This window comes from Elgaria multicarinata, chromosome 6 (assembly GCF_023053635.1).
Source record: "Elgaria multicarinata webbii isolate HBS135686 ecotype San Diego chromosome 6, rElgMul1.1.pri, whole genome shotgun sequence".
NCBI lineage: Eukaryota > Metazoa > Chordata > Lepidosauria > Squamata > Anguidae > Elgaria > Elgaria multicarinata.
This window is the reverse complement of record NC_086176.1, coordinates 48,250,889-48,266,470: the sequence shown is the minus strand read 5'-3', so window position 1 is coordinate 48,266,470 and position 15,582 is coordinate 48,250,889. Positions and strand designations below refer to the sequence as shown.

At 41.9% G+C, this 15,582-nt stretch overlaps 1 protein-coding gene across 1 annotated transcript in view; it reads left to right on the top strand.

The window, feature by feature from the left end:
• Positions 1 to 344: 344 nt before the first annotated feature.
• Positions 345 to 15,582, top strand: part of LOC134400792 (guanine nucleotide-binding protein subunit alpha-14-like) — a 41,442-nt gene continuing 26,204 nt past the window's right edge. Inside the window, exon 1 of the mRNA XM_063129369.1 lies at positions 345 to 471. Coding sequence (XP_062985439.1) covers positions 345 to 471 — 127 coding nt within the window. The remainder of the gene's footprint in view (positions 472 to 15,582) is intronic.

The window sequence follows — 15,582 nt, the reverse complement described above, 5'->3', positions numbered from 1 at the left end:
GGAGGGGCGACGACAGTAGCAGGTTAGCGCCTACCGAATGGGGCGGGGCTAAATTGGGCAGCTTTTTGGCCCGAGCAGCTGCCGGCTCTCAAGGCAAAAAGTGCGAAGCCGGCCAAGGTAGCAGTAGCTGCGTCTCCGCGTTTTTCGCTGCTGCCCGTTGCGCGCGCTCTCAGCGTCCCGTCAGCCCAGCCGGGGCAGAGGCTGCGGAAAGGGAGCCGTCGGCGAACGGGGCTTGGTGTCGGTCAGGAGCCCAAGGAAGCGGCGGCGGTGGCCGCTTTTTCCTTCTCCTCCCTCGGGAGTAAGTGAGCGCCTGCTTTGGACTTCCTTCAGGGGCGCCGCCGAGCATGGGCGGACAGTGCTGCTGCTTATCCGCCGAGGAGAAGGCGAATCGGATGATGAGCTTGGAGATTGAGCGGCGGCTGCGCCAGGACAAGCGCGATTCGCGCAAGGAGCTCAAACTGCTGCTGCTGGGTGAGTCGAGCGCGCCCGCCTGGCCACTCGCCCGGCCTCGCGGCACGCCGGAAAAGAAAAGCCGCCCCCCTTCCTGCCTCCTTCCTTTGGGTTTAGGTCGGGTTAGCGGGGGCTGTCTAGTTCAGTAGCGCGCGCGCGCGCACACCCAGCCACCCACACACAGAGAAAGAGTACCACTGGGCATATGCAGAAGGCTTTCACATACTCTTGCCACGCCTCGGATCAGGTATGCTTCCGTGGAGAGCGTTTCCTGGTCTGAATGGCGTGATTTCAGTTCCGTGGAGAGGGCAGGGTTGCATTCCCCGAGTTACTGGGCGTGACCTCGCATCGCGTTTTAAAATCGTTTTAGTGCCAGGAAAACTCGGGCTGTAAGCCATGAAACTACTTTTTGCTCAAGTTGAGTTGTTGGTTCTTATGTACACGCGCAGAATTTTACAGCTTCGGGCTTGTACTCTGTACATGAGATCATCCTTATTCCCAGTTTATGGATGAGAGGCTGAGGGAAACATCTTTGTCCAGGGCGACTCGGGGCTGTCTTCGACGTCTCCTTCTTACCTCTTCGTAATGCAAATAAGAAAGCAGAAAGTTGTCTCCCTAACTGTCTGGGGAGGGACAACAATCCATCCTCTAGATTAGTTCTGGATTGGTGAAATAATTCTGCAGTCTCTAGAGTAGGCCTTGAAGGCCAATTTGCACAGGATTGGAAGTGAATTTAGAGGTGGATTGAGGGATGCAGTCAGAATTTGTGCACACAACTGAAGTAGCCGTATGATTTCTTCACGCACATTCTTGCCTTTTATTTTTTTCCATTGGGGAGTAAAGCGTCAGAGTGGCACCACTTAAGACTGGGTTTCTATGTTACCTCTCTGCTGTGGGAGCTGCAGGAGCACCACTTGTTTCCATGCTGCTGGGATAACGCCTGACATCTTCTGCAGGCCGCGTAGGAAAAGCCCACATCTCCTTACCACGTCAGGGAGAGGCAGTGTGTTGGTTACAGTGTTGGACTTGGTTATGGGTTCCAATCCCTACTTGGCCGTGAAACTCGATCCAGTTCACATGATCAAAGTCGTAGGGCTTAAATAAGCTACCATGGCAAGTTTTGATCCCCAATGCATGCCAGGCACCATTTCCCTAATTACTCACCCAGGGGAGGCTTGTCATGTAATCTGTACCCAGGCAGCTTGTTTTAGGGGGGAGCATCTCTCAAATAACCCATTGCCTTATTTAAGCCACAGTGGCAGCCCCCATACTGCATCATGCCACCAGATAAACATGGGGTGGGTGGGAATACAGGATTCTGCTAGAGTCTAAGGGCTAAACCAGATATGATGTTAAGCAGGAAATTTGGCACTGCATGCTTTGGGGTTTGTTTGTTTTAACAGCAGTTGTGGGAATATGAGGATCGAGACCTTTGCAAGGGAGAAGAACTGCTTTAAAGCCTGCTAGCCCCAATGAAAATCACCCAGCTCTCCTAAAGCACCAATGCTAGCTCCAATGAAAACCTGTATACCAGGGCTTATGACAGCTTGGAGGGGTGATTTCCATCAGGGCAGCAAAACGGGGAGAGCACAGGGGCAAAGGGTTAAAACAACGCTCTTCCCTTGCTGCAGCCCTGCTCCAAGCACCTTTTCTGCGGGGCCTATTTAAAATTCAAAAATAAGCACACAGTGCCAAACTATCTGTTTAATGTCGCGTGGAGTTGAGCCCCAATGGTTTGGTATCTTATCGGCACAGTTAAATGGTAACCGTCTGTATAGATAAACTGGGACTCTTGTGAAGCGATCAGAAAAGCTGAAGTGCACAGCTGCTGGTGAGGGCTTCCTCTGTCCAGGAGTGCTGCAGGTAGCCCACGCTGAAAGCACTAGAAACCAGCCACCTGTAGCAATTTCCTGTCCCAACTGATAGAAAGTGGTGGCAGAGGAGGCTTACCCGGGCTGCTGAAAGTTGGCTTTGTTTCTAGACAAACTGGGGCCAAACTAAATATTCTGCCAGTCACACATAGCAGAGCTTATGGTGTTTGGCTTACTTACTGGAGTACAAGTTCATGTGGCCCTCATTTGGGTCAGGACCATGGTGATTTGGGAGGGAAGTTTTAAGTTCCCCCTCCCATTTTCACCCAAAATTTTACCCCCTCCAATTGGGGGGGGGGGCTTTTAAAAAAGAGGAAAAAAATACCTATTGGAATCAATGCAGATTTTTTTAAAAAAAATCTCCCTCCATATGAGAGTGTAATTTTGGGATGAAGACGGGAGGGGGAAGCTTAAATCTCCCCTACTAGAATGCCATGGTCCCAATCCAAACTGCGCTCTTACACTCAAACGTAATGTTTGGTTTGGTGGAGACTTCGGGTGGTTCCAGACAGAGCTCCTAGTGCTGCTAATTAAAAGGCACTAATTAGAAAGCATCATGCAGTTTCTCCTTAATGGATTTTCTGCAGCAAGAGGAAAAGTGGAAGAAGTGGTTGGAAAACACAGCAGGGTTACGAGTGGAAGATGTTATCGTCTGGACCCCGCTATAATACTCTATGAATCTGGCAGTGCAATTTCACAATAAAAGCTTCATCTGGAAGCACCCATTCCACAGAGTGCTGGAGTGCTTCACAGCCTTGAAGAGGGAGGGAGGGAAAGATAGCTAGAAACTGGAAAGTCAGAATAGTGTGGCTAGGTGGAGGAAGGCTTAATAATGCAGCCGAGAATGATGTCACATGGGGTTATTAAAAAGGGGGTCTCTGCAACCACTGTCCCTACAACAAGTGGATTGGTCATTCTTGCTGGCCTCTCAGTCACATCTTCTCTGGAACTTCAGTAAATGGTTATGAGAACAGTGACAATGCAAGAATGGCTGAACTTTCTCAGATAAGCCGCATTGTTTCATGTGTGAGCAGAGGCATCGCTTCATGAGTTCCTTTAACCACAATTTACATTAGTAGCATTATCTGGCTGAGGAAGGGGAACTTGGGACATCATGACCCTGATGCTCATAGTAAGTTGACTAGACCAAGTGGTGGGAGAGGACACCTTTTGTCTCTGGAGGCTTCCAGAGGGAAGGGCTCATCGCACTACCAATTAGAAGGCATTGTGCAGCTATTTTGTCTGTTTCTTAATGGATTTTCTATGGTAAGGAAAAAGAGGTAGGAAAACACAAGAAGGTTATGAGTGGAAGGCATTGTCACCTGGGCTTTTGAACCCTAAATATGTGCTTAGGGTTCAAAGGCACAGTATCCGGAGTGAAACGTATGGAAGAAGCCCTAGCATGGTTTGGCTGAGGATGTGCAGAGCCAGTTGTGAATGGATTCATTGATACAGGTGTCTCTAAGCTCTGTTAACGTTGTGTAGAACATCATATCTGTTGTTGCACTGCAGGAACTTTCCGTAAGAAATCAAACATAATAGTATTTTTTTTTCATTATTAAATAACCATTTGGGCCTCAATTCACCTTGAAATGAATGGAACAAGTTGGCAAGCACTAATTCAAGTCCCACTGCTTTCAGTGGGACTTAAACATGACTAATTGTAGTTGGATCAGGATTCTACCATCAAATTGCTGTACTTCTTTAAAATGAAAGCTCACCAAAACCCATCTGTTTCATTTGCAGAGGATTATATAACAGATGGTATGCAGTCTGTAGTCTGTTTTCTGAAGGCTGTGGATGTAGGGTGTGATTTTTTTGTTTACATACAGGATACATGGTGCCTTGTTTGACATACACCAGCTTCTCTTGGATGTTTGGCTTCTCTTTCTTTTGCTAGTTTCCCTTTAAGAAGTGTGTGTTGGGGGAAGGTAAGTTTTATTCTTGGCCATGTGCCTTCACTTTATTATTAAATGGAAGCTGGTCCGATCTTCCATGAATCCCTTCCTCAGATACTATACTATTCATCGAAGTTCGCATTTAGCAATAACATCTAGTATAAATGTACTATGAACAAAAATGCCTTCAGGCCTATTTTTCTTAAAAACATGAGCGCCTAGCTGAATCAGACCAAGGATCCATCTAGTCTAGCACTCTATTCACACAGTGGCCAACCAGCTGTTGACCAGGGACCCAGAAGCTGGACGTGCACATAGCCAACAGGACTAGTAGCCATTGATAACCTTCTCCTCCAGGAATTTGTCCAACCTCCTTTTAAAGCCATCCAAATTGGTGGTCATCAATAATAATAATAATAATAATAATAATAATAATATATTTATTTATTTGTTACCCGCCTCTCCCTCTGGATCGAGGCGGGGTACAGCACAAACAAAACCACCACAAAATACATACAACTAATTCAAACGTTTAAAACCAGTGCATCGTTAAAAGCAGCACACCATTAAAAAAGGCATCTTAAAATTCAACTGGGTAGGCCTGCTGGAAGAGATCAGTCTTCATGTCTTTCTTAAATTCTGGAAGACTGTTAAATTGACGAATCTCTTGAAGTACTGAACTCCATAATTTAACTCTGCGCTGTGTGAAGAAGTACTTCTTGGAAGCAACTGGCTTGTTGTTCATGGTCACATGTGTGTGTGCATGTATGTGTATGAGAGAGGGGGGAGGGGCTGGGAGAGGGAGAGAATCTCCTATAACAATAAAGACTTTTGGTCTTTCAGCACCATAGCTCCAAAACTGTGAAACCTAGACACCTCATACTTGGCATGCATAGTAAAGGGATCCTTGGGATTATTTGCTTTTTACACGGCATTAATTTTTACTAATTTAAACATGTGGACATAAAAGCTACCTTAGCCTGACTTAGACCATTGGTCCACCCTGCCCAGTATTGTCGACACTGATTAGCAGGAGCTCTCCAGGGTTTCAGGCAGGGATTATTTCCTAACTCTACTTGGAGATGCCACGGATTGAACCTAGGACCTTCTGCATGGAAAGCATGTGCTCTACCACTGAGCCATGGGGCCTCTCTGAACATGTCAATGTGTTTGAAGTAGTGATGTCGTTTTTCTGGGAAATTTTGAATTGGCCTTATTTGCATAGGGTAATAATTTCCCTCTGAAAAAATTCAGTTTGCATTGGAACGTTTTCAGATGCCCTAGAGCAAGAGTGGGCAAGTTGTGGCCCTCCTGATGTTTTGGCTTACAGCTTCCATGATCCCTTGACTGTCTACATTAATTAGGGCTGATGGAGTTGTAGGCCAAAACATCTAGGGGCGCACTGTGGTGTTACACCCCACAAGTCAGTTCCCTAATGTATGTTTAGGATTTGTAAGTCTATTGTGTTTAGAATGTTGACCTGAGTGGGTGGAGATTGAATATCTTAGGAGCGGGGAGGAGGATATATAAGGGAATGACTGAGGTGATAAGGGGTTGTTTTTAAAGTACTTTGGTTCGAGGGGAGAATTAGAAGATCAGAGTAAAGAGGGTTGTCTTTTGAGTGTAGTGTGCAGATAGTCAGTTGGTGTATATTAAACAATCCTGATAATAAAGAAAGTTCAAGACTGAAGGTGTGAGAGAAAGGAAAGCGTATACGAGAAGAGAGAAAGGATTGGATGAGAGGTTTTAACAAGGGTCTGAAAAGTTTTATTATGAAACAAAGTTTGTGAACATTGAAATAAATTTTTATTCAGTTTGTTTTACTACCACAAAAATCCCACGTGTCTCCTTGACATTTATCATCTGCAGTTATATACATATAACACCCATTCTGACATTAATTCAGCATCAGCACATATAATTCACAGAGCATTATTTTATTCCTGAAATTATTCCTGTTTAACCCCTTTCTCCACATAGTTTGTAAAAAGGTGGTGTTTGTCCCTCACCTCAGGCTCATAAAGTGGTGGCGCTTAGCTTGAGCAGGGAGTGTCCGCGGACGGGCCTGTTGTAAAGAGCCTGTGTCGTGGCACGCAGACATTGCTTATCCCTGCTTTGAGAGTGACTTGATTCAGCAAATTTATTTTACTTGTATTTGGTAAACAACAAAGTTGTCTCAATATGCCACAAGTATTTGACCTAAAACATTTGAGGGGAGAAATTAAAGCACATGTAATGAAATTTAACTGTTACATTATGTAGAATTTTTATTGGAATGCTTTAATTTTTAAAAAAATAGCATGCACTTCCCTTACATTGTTTAAATTTAAGAAAAAACCAAAGTTATTGAAAATTGTTGACATATACCAATACATTTTGGCAGCTGAAAGAAATGTGCATGACAACCACTCACTTTCAACTTTGAGATTGCCAAGTTTGTTTAACATTTTATTTGTAACTGGCATCCATTTGTTGTTACTAATGCACTTAAGTTTTCCATGGAAAAATAAAGCACTGGAGAATTTTCTGCCCTACATTCCTGATTTGAAGCACGCAGTACTATGTTTGGTTACTAGGTGGCAGACTTCCCTAAACTGTTGCTGTTGATTAGTTGAATAGGGGTGGTGTTGTGAATTCCAAGGGACAGAGTTATATGACTGTTATATCAGGGGAATGGAGTGGGCAAACCCCTCCTTCAGAGAGCTATAGGGGTGTACTGTGGCAAGGGCCAGGCCTAGGGGTGCCAGCAGGTGCTTCACTGTGTCAGACAAAGAGCTATTTATTTATTTATTTATTTATTACATTTCCATACCGCCCAATAGCTGGAGCTCTCTGGGCGGTTCACAAATTCCAATCCATGTGAAGCTGGGTCCATTTGCTGGTATAGGATAAGTGAACAAGACTTTTCAGCTTCAGCCTTCCTGTGTTACTGGGCCATAGCAGGCTAAGAAAGGCTGCAATTTGGTGTCAGGTCCAAGTTTTTAACACAGGTTTAATTGTGACGAATTTCGGAATGCCTAGAAAAAGCCCCTTTCTGAGATGCTGGACAATGGCTGCTGGTCAGTATAGGCCAGGGGTGTCCAACTTTATAGACCTTGTGGGCACGTTTGAGTACTTGTTGTGGGCACCACCACAAAATGGCTGCTAAGGGGTTGTGGCTAGTCACAAAAGTTACCCAAAAACTGGATAGAGGGCAGAGGTTGTATCGGAAACACAATGGCCAAACCACTTGTTTGACCCCACCTGTCACAGCAAAATGCTCATTTCACAGAAGGCAAGCTGGTAAGACTTGAAGACAAGTAACTTGACAACCAACCCAGTAAGGGCTGGCCCAAGTCATGTTGCTCCCTGACATGATTCTGCCTGCCATTTGCTCCTTGTCCCCATGTGTCACTCTCACCAAGGCTTGACCACCCAAAGACACACCTATTTATTTATTTATTTATTTCATGTTTAGACAGTCCAATAATTGGAGTTCTTTGGGCAGTGTACTAGTAAATTTAAAACATAATATACAAAACAGTAAACAATATGAAAACTATATAATAAAACCAAGATAAAACCAGTGCCAAGAGGTACAAACAATGCAGCACCTCAAATAAAAGTAAATCCAGCTGCAAAATAAAACACTGCATAGATCTAACAAAAATTCAGTGCCTGGTAGTTTAAAAAGATCACCTAGTGCCCAAAAAACTATACCATAGGTGTGGGCTGAGCTTCTCTGTGGAAGGCATTCCACAGGTGAGATGCCACCACTGAAAAGACTCTTCCTTGTACTCATTGCATTCCCCTACTTGGCAATGGTCTCTGGTGATGTCCTTAGAGTCTAGGCATGGGAAGAGACCTTGCTTTAGAACCTGTCCCCACGCAGTCAGGGCTTTACAGCTTAACACCAGAACTTTGAATTGAGTGCAGAAACCGACTGGCAGCTTGTACCGGCATAATATGATCATATCAGCTAGTCCTATTTAATAGTCTAACTGTCCTGTTTTGGACTAACTGAAGTTTCCATACCATTTTCAAAGGCAACGTCACCTTTAACGCACCACAATCATCCAAATGGGAAGCTTCCGATAATAGTTGCAAGGTTATCTCTGTCCAGGTTGGGTGTAGTCAGTATATCAGCCTGAGCTGTCAGAATGCTCTCCAAAAGCCACTGAGGCTCAGCCATCAAGGCCTCTAGTGACAATGATGCATCCCAGAGCACCTCCAAATGACAAACCTGATCTTTTAGGGCAAGGGTGACAACACACCCTTCCCCCCTCAATCCCTGCTGCCCACACTGCCAAAGTTTTCCAAAGAGAGTTGAGTATGCAAGAGTAAAAATGAAAAACCCAAAGCACGTATGCATACACACATCTCGGGCAACTGAAGCCCGCTCTTCAGGGGCCTCAGTTGGAGAAATTTATGCTACACTAGATCTATTAGTTTTTAAGGTGCCAAGAGACTTGTTTTTCTATGATGAATGTAGGTACTCCATTGTACTGAGCAGAGTTCAGTTCCTAAATAAAGTGGGTGAAGTTGATGTTGCGAGTCTCTGCTTTTTATTTCTTCTATAGGAGCAGCTGCATCTTCCTGACTGAATCTTTTGGAAACTTGATTCTATTTCTTAATATAAATATTTTGTAAATCGAAGCAAAGGTATGTTATCTGTCATACCACTTATTATTACTTTTCTTAAAGTCTTCTCTTATGACTAATAACAAAAGTAATTTTCAAATCAATGGGAATTATTGATAGTGACCTATACTAATAGAGCTGCAATCCTATAATGCTTACCTGGGAGCAAAACCCACTGAACTCAGAGGGGCTTACTTCTGAGTAGACATGTACAGGAGGTGTTAAAATACTTGGAAACTAACATTTTAATTCACCTAAACTCCATTAAGTCTGGAAACCTATGCTTTAAAAGCAGCATTAGTTAATTCTTGTCACTTGTAGTTAATGATTTGCTTAGTGCCTTGTTATTACTGCAAGAGAAATTTTTAATTAAATGAATGTGCTCTGTAATGAAAAACCTTATTGTTAATTCACAGACCCAACATAAGAGCTCTTTATAGATATAGATAGATAGATAGATAGATAGATATGCAATTCTGAGAACTAAATAGAACTCTTTAACAGAAGAGAACTACTTAAACGTTTTCTACTGATTTCCCTCACCTCCCCCACTACCCCATCCACCACACTGTATGGCACCCTGGCAATGCATGCAAGAAGAGGCGGAGGGATCAATAAGCTTATTTTAATGTTTTCCTAAGGAAATTGTCCAAAGCCTGAGTTTATGGCCCTTATTATTGGCACGAGGGAGTCTCAAATGTCACTTGTGAAAACTCTCTTAAAGAATGGGACAAAGAGAGAAATGCCTTACCAGTAATTCCAGGCATGGCCGAGGCAATGCATGTGGGAATGGGAAAAGAGGGTGAAAGGAGCAGATGAAATATTTGTAGGACTATGCTACTCCCAGTTAATAATTCAATATATTTATTTGTTTTGTTCAAGTTATTTGCTTTTCAGGGCTAGGCCTTTGCAAAGCAATGTGCACAAAATGAATGAAATAATGTAGGCAGATTATGTAAGCGATACAACTAATAGATGTATGAGGAAAAACTGCTTTGGGTCACACCGCCTGCCATCAATTCTCTTAAGAGAAGGCAGCAGTGTGTGTGTGTGTGTGTGTGTGTGTATATATATATATATATATATATATATATATATATATGCTATTAAGGATGTAATCCTATGCATGTTTAGACAGAAAGAAGGGTTACAACTCCCACATGGCTGGTTGGAAATGCTGGGAGTTATAGTACTTTTTCCTGTCTAAGCATGCATAGAATTATGCCATAAGGCACTTTTAAAGGTCTTTATTGAAAGTTAATCTCAACCAAAAGAAAGTTCTATAATTGTGGGCCCAGTGTAATGCACAATTTTTAAAAAAAGTCAGTGCTCACATCACTTTTATAATATAATATCAAATAGAATGGTTAAAGTGGCAAAGGTGGGTGGGGGAGGGGAAACCATTAAGCCAGCCTTCCTCAACCTGGGGCGCTCCAGATGTGTGGGACTACAACTCCCAGAATGCCCCAGCCAGGCTGGGGCATTCTGGGAGATGCAGTCCAACACATCTGGAGCGCCCCAGGTTGAGGAAGGCTGCATTAAGCCCTTCAGACTTTTTTTTAAGGTCAAAGGGGAGGCCCAAACAAGTTGGAGGGAGGGAGCTCTTCTCTCCTCACCTCTTTTCCTTCCAGTGTGGGACATACCAAAGCAAAAGTACAATCACCTGCTGATATAAAAAGAGCACAGAGTGAAAGAGGGGTAATTTAGCATTCTAGTGTTTTAGCTCTGCTGTTTTAAATCTATGTTTTACGTCTCTCCTTTGCTGTTCAGTTTTATTCTGGTTGTATTTTTATATTGTGGTTTTAAACTTCTATATTTTATGTTGTACCTTATGGTTTTAAATTTATTTATTTATTTATTTATTTATTACATTTTTATACTGCCCAATAGCCGAAGCTCTCTGGGCGGTTCACAAAAATTAAAACCACAATAAAACACCCAACAGGTTAAAACAATTACGAAATACAGTATAAAAAGCACAACCAGGATAAAACCACACAGCAAAGTTGATATAAGATTAAAATACAGAGTTAAAACAGTAAAATTTAAATTTAAGTTAAAATTAAGTGTTAAAATACTGAGTGAATAAAAAGGTCTTCAGCTGGCGACGAAAGCAGTACAGTGTAGGCGCCAGGCGGACCTCTCTGGGGAGCTCGTTCTACAACCGGGGTGCCACAGCGGAGAAGGCCCTCCTCCTAGTAGCCACCTGCCTCACTTCCTTTGGCAGGGGCTCACGGAGAAGGGCCCCTGTAGATGATCTTAAGGTCCGGGTAGGTACATATGGGAGGAGGTGTTCCTTCAAATAACCTGGCCCCAAACCGTTTAGGGCTTTAAATGTCAATACCAGCACTTTGAATTGGGCCCGGACCTGGACTGGCAGCCAATGAAGCTGGAAAAGGACTGGCATAATGTGATCTCGCCGGCCAGTCCCTGCTAATAACCTTGCTGCCATATTTTGTACCAGCTGAAGCTTCCGGACCGTTTTCAAAGGCAGCCCCACGTATAACGCATTGCAGTAATCCAAGCGAGAGGTTATCAGAGCATGGATAACTGTAGCTAGGCTATCTCTGTCCAGATAAGGGCGTAGTTGGTATATCAACCTAAGCTGATAAAAGGTGCTCTTTGCCACTGAGTTCACCTGTGCCTCAAGTGACAGTTCTGGATCCAAGAGCACCTTTATGTTGTACCTTATGGTTTTAATTTTTGTGAACTGTCCAGAGGACTTCAGGCAGCATAAAAATGAAATAAATAAATAAAATAAATTTCTGTTAAACAGTAATATTCTTAACTGATAAGTTCAAGGCTAAAAAATGTTCCAGCAGCCTGATGTGATGCATTTTAGTAGGGATGTGCACATAGCCTACTAATTTAGCCTTTATTCCGAGTCATCTTTCCTTTACTGAACCTGGTCCTTATTCAGGCCTTGTAAAACATGTGAGCAGACAAATAAAAAAGCAACAAATAAGGATGCATGCCTTTAGATGCTGGGGGGAGATATGTATGTGTCAGGCTTGACATAAATGTATTTAGAAGTTTTTCAGGTTGTGACTGTCATGATCATTCCACTTCATTGTATTCTACTTCATTTTCATATGTTGTGATTTGTGGTTGAGAGGATCTTCCTCATACATGTGAAGGGGGAAATGATTTATTTAGATTGGCAACGTATTCTGTATTATCTAATACTCAAATGATATTTATCTGTTTTCCTTGATTTCCATAGGAATTAGACATAGAATATTAAAGCCTTTGTAAGAAGGTAGTAAACTCTCTGCTTGTAGTCATTTAATTAAATAAACTAAAGTGTTTTTTTTAAAAAAAATATATATCCTGTTTTGGGAAACTGTTGGTTGCCAATAGAGACTTAGGAAGTCCTTGCTAAATATGATCTATTCTTTGATCAGTGATGGATATAACTTTGTCTTCCAAATCTCTGCCTATTACATACTTGTCCTTGGTGACAGTGGGAAAGAATATAATTTCCATAAACAAAATGCCCATCCTGTTTGTTTTCTTGTTCTGCATATATGTTATTTAGAAGTCCTTAGCAGATTTAAGACAGTGAGAGAATGGCTGCATTAGCACAGAATGGTGAACCAGGATTGCTGGTGAATCCTCACTTATCTGCTAGTGCATGCAGCTTGTGCTCTCCTGCTTTGCTTCTCCCACTAGCACGAGTATGTAAACAAATCAGAAATGGTTTACTTCATCTGACAAACAAACCAGGGATTCTAGTTTGTTACTCCCAAACAAACCAGGATTGCAAACCAGGAGCAGTCCATGTTTTTTTTTATTGGCTTAGAATTGCTGGCTTGTTTGGGAGCAACAAACCAGGATTCCAAATTCAGATGTCATGCAGAGCAAACCATTTATGGTTTGTTTACCTGCTTGTGCTAGTAGAAGGAGCAAATAGGAACCTCATACATAGTAATCCAGAATTCACCATCAATTCTATCTTAATATTCTGTGCAAATGCAGCAAAAAGGAAAAGGAAAAAAGCGACACCTTTGAGCAATTCAATTCAATAAACAACTTCAGCTAGTGGGCAACTAGAAGGTTGCAAAATGTAATTTTGGGTGCTCCTGTTGAACACTAATCTTAAATGTTATATAAGATACCATACACAGAAAACATAAGGGAGTGTTAGTCACTTCTATGTAGGACCACTAAGAACACTAACAGACTTTCAAAAAGTAACCCAATATCTGGTAATGGTTAATGTCTATATTCCATATAAAACTTGAAGATGTCTATTCCATATTTATTCATATGTGAGATATTCTTGGGACAGAACTAAAGGGAAGGGCCATAGCTCAGTGGTAGACAATGTCCTCTGCCTGAAAACATTGCCAGGTTCAGTCTCTGAGATCCCCAGTTATGACTGGGAAGACATTAAGCATATTTATGCTTGCCGTACTATCATCACATTGTGCATTCCTCTGCCACCACCTTACACTATTGGCTGCTGGTGAGGATAACTAAACATGCACAAGCATTTGATATGTATAAGTATATTTCAACAGTATGGGGAGAAGGTGTAGAAGTGGACAGGGAACTGTTGACAATGAGGTACATCATGTCATAATTTTTCATTGGAGATCAGATGAGCAGGGCTAAGACAACCTTTTATTTCTTTATCTAGGATTCTATGGTATATGCTTGAGTGCCACAAAGGAGCTGAGGGCCAAGAATTCAAGAGATTTGCCATAAACCCATGGTGAACCTCTCAGCATGACAACTCCTTGGAATTGACACTATCTAGTAGGCATGTTGTTGCCAGATTTTGCTTGTGTTCATCTCTCTCTCTCTCTCCATTGTTAATATTTAGCGAAAGTTGCAAAAGGCTCATACTCGTTGGCTACCTTCATCTGCCATGTTGATTTTTTGGGGTGTTGTTCTTATTTGACTACTCATATTGACTCAACTTGAGTTCCTTATAAAGGGGATGTTTTAAAAACTAATTTCTACTTATGCAAATGAGTAGTCTTGGATGAACATGATACATATGTAAATTCTGTACACCTAACTCTGCTCAGTCAATACAGGGGATAGATAAAATAATATAGTCTTACCTGTATGAAAATAGCATGAAAATAGTTTTCAAAGATGTAAAAGTGTACATTCTAGTATCAAACTAGCAAGGCCTGTCCAAAGTATATGAGAACCAGATTTCGGAGTCTGTGTCACCATCTTCTCTACCATGAGTTGTGCATTTCTCCCTTCTGCTTTTCAGGGATTTCCACTTTACCTCAGATTGCCATGCTCATGTGATACATATTACCTTTAATCATTCTTGCTCCCCTTCAACAACTAGTGTTGTGTCCACTCATGTAAGTTTAGGATGGATGTTTTATTAATCCAGAAGACAGTCTGGCTCTGGAGAATGGCATGGAGACTAGAGTGTACTGAACCACACATGTTTTAATCAGATCTAATCTATGCTGAATGAGGTGGTAGATTTTTGGACTGTACCAGACTGCAGGTGGGGAAAAACATTGCATTTTAATGTTCCACCATGTAAAATGCTTCCCGTGTGTAGTAATCTAGCTCATCAAGGAGAGTGCTATGCTGAATCTTTTTCTGTGATTGCAGGAAGATTGATTTACATTTGCATCTCAATTTTCCTGCATGGGGGGCGGGTTTCACATGTGACCTGATATGTTCTATCTGAAGCATTGTTTTAGCTCTTTGCCCAACTTTCCCTCTCATTCAGTTGAACTCGTTTTAAAATAGTGATTTGCACATTTTAAACCTGTCTTTCTTACACCGAAGTAACTCTTTGTTCACTTGCTATTAAAGGCATGGTGCAAATTCTTTACAGAATTCCTCTTTTTCCATAATTATGTGCAGCTGCTCTGCCTCCATCTCTTTCACTGCCCTTCCTACAGTTTCCAGTGAAACTGACAAAGTTGAAAGTAAATATTGTCAATTTCACTCTAAAATATGTGCATATGTACCTCATTGGTGGGGGAAGGAGAACAGGTAAAATTAATCAGAGACCAAAGGGGGAAAAGCAATGGTGGAGTGGGTGGCAGGAAATGCAGAAAGGGAGGGGGTTACATACTGCCACTGATCATGGCAGGATGGGATTGCATGCAAGTGTAGTCATAGGACATTATGGCCTAACCTGTGTAGTAGACCAGTGAGGGCATGTTTTCTCCTGCATTTAAAACAGGAAAAGCATAACTGGTGAATAGTGGTAATAACTAAAGATGGAGACGATTCCTGAGTGATCGTTAAAGTAATTAAATTGCACTTACGATTTTGTTTTTTATGGGCTTGAAATTTTGGTTTCTAATGGTATGTTGTCCTCAAATAAGGGACTTTATATTGTGTTCTGCATTAACTCACAGACTCTTTGCAATTTGGTATCCTCACATAATAGTTTTAGGTGATCTGATATGTTTTCTTTCAAATTTTGCCTATTGCAAGAGGACATTATTAGTGCATCAACTTTTCCCATTCTAGCGGTTTTCCTCTTAGCAGAAAAATAAATGTAACCAATGCTTTTCTCAGATATTAAAACACACACACACACACACATTCAGGGATGAAAAGGGAACTATAGCATGTTCCCTTGGTAACAAGAAAAGGCGGCTGGTTTTTCTATTCCACTAAGTATGAATATAACATTGGGTACAATCTCTAAGTATGCTTTGGTTAAATTACCCAATTTTTCACTTAATAGTGTTTATAAATTTTTGACTGAGAGTAATATTTTTATACATAAAATGGGAGAGAGG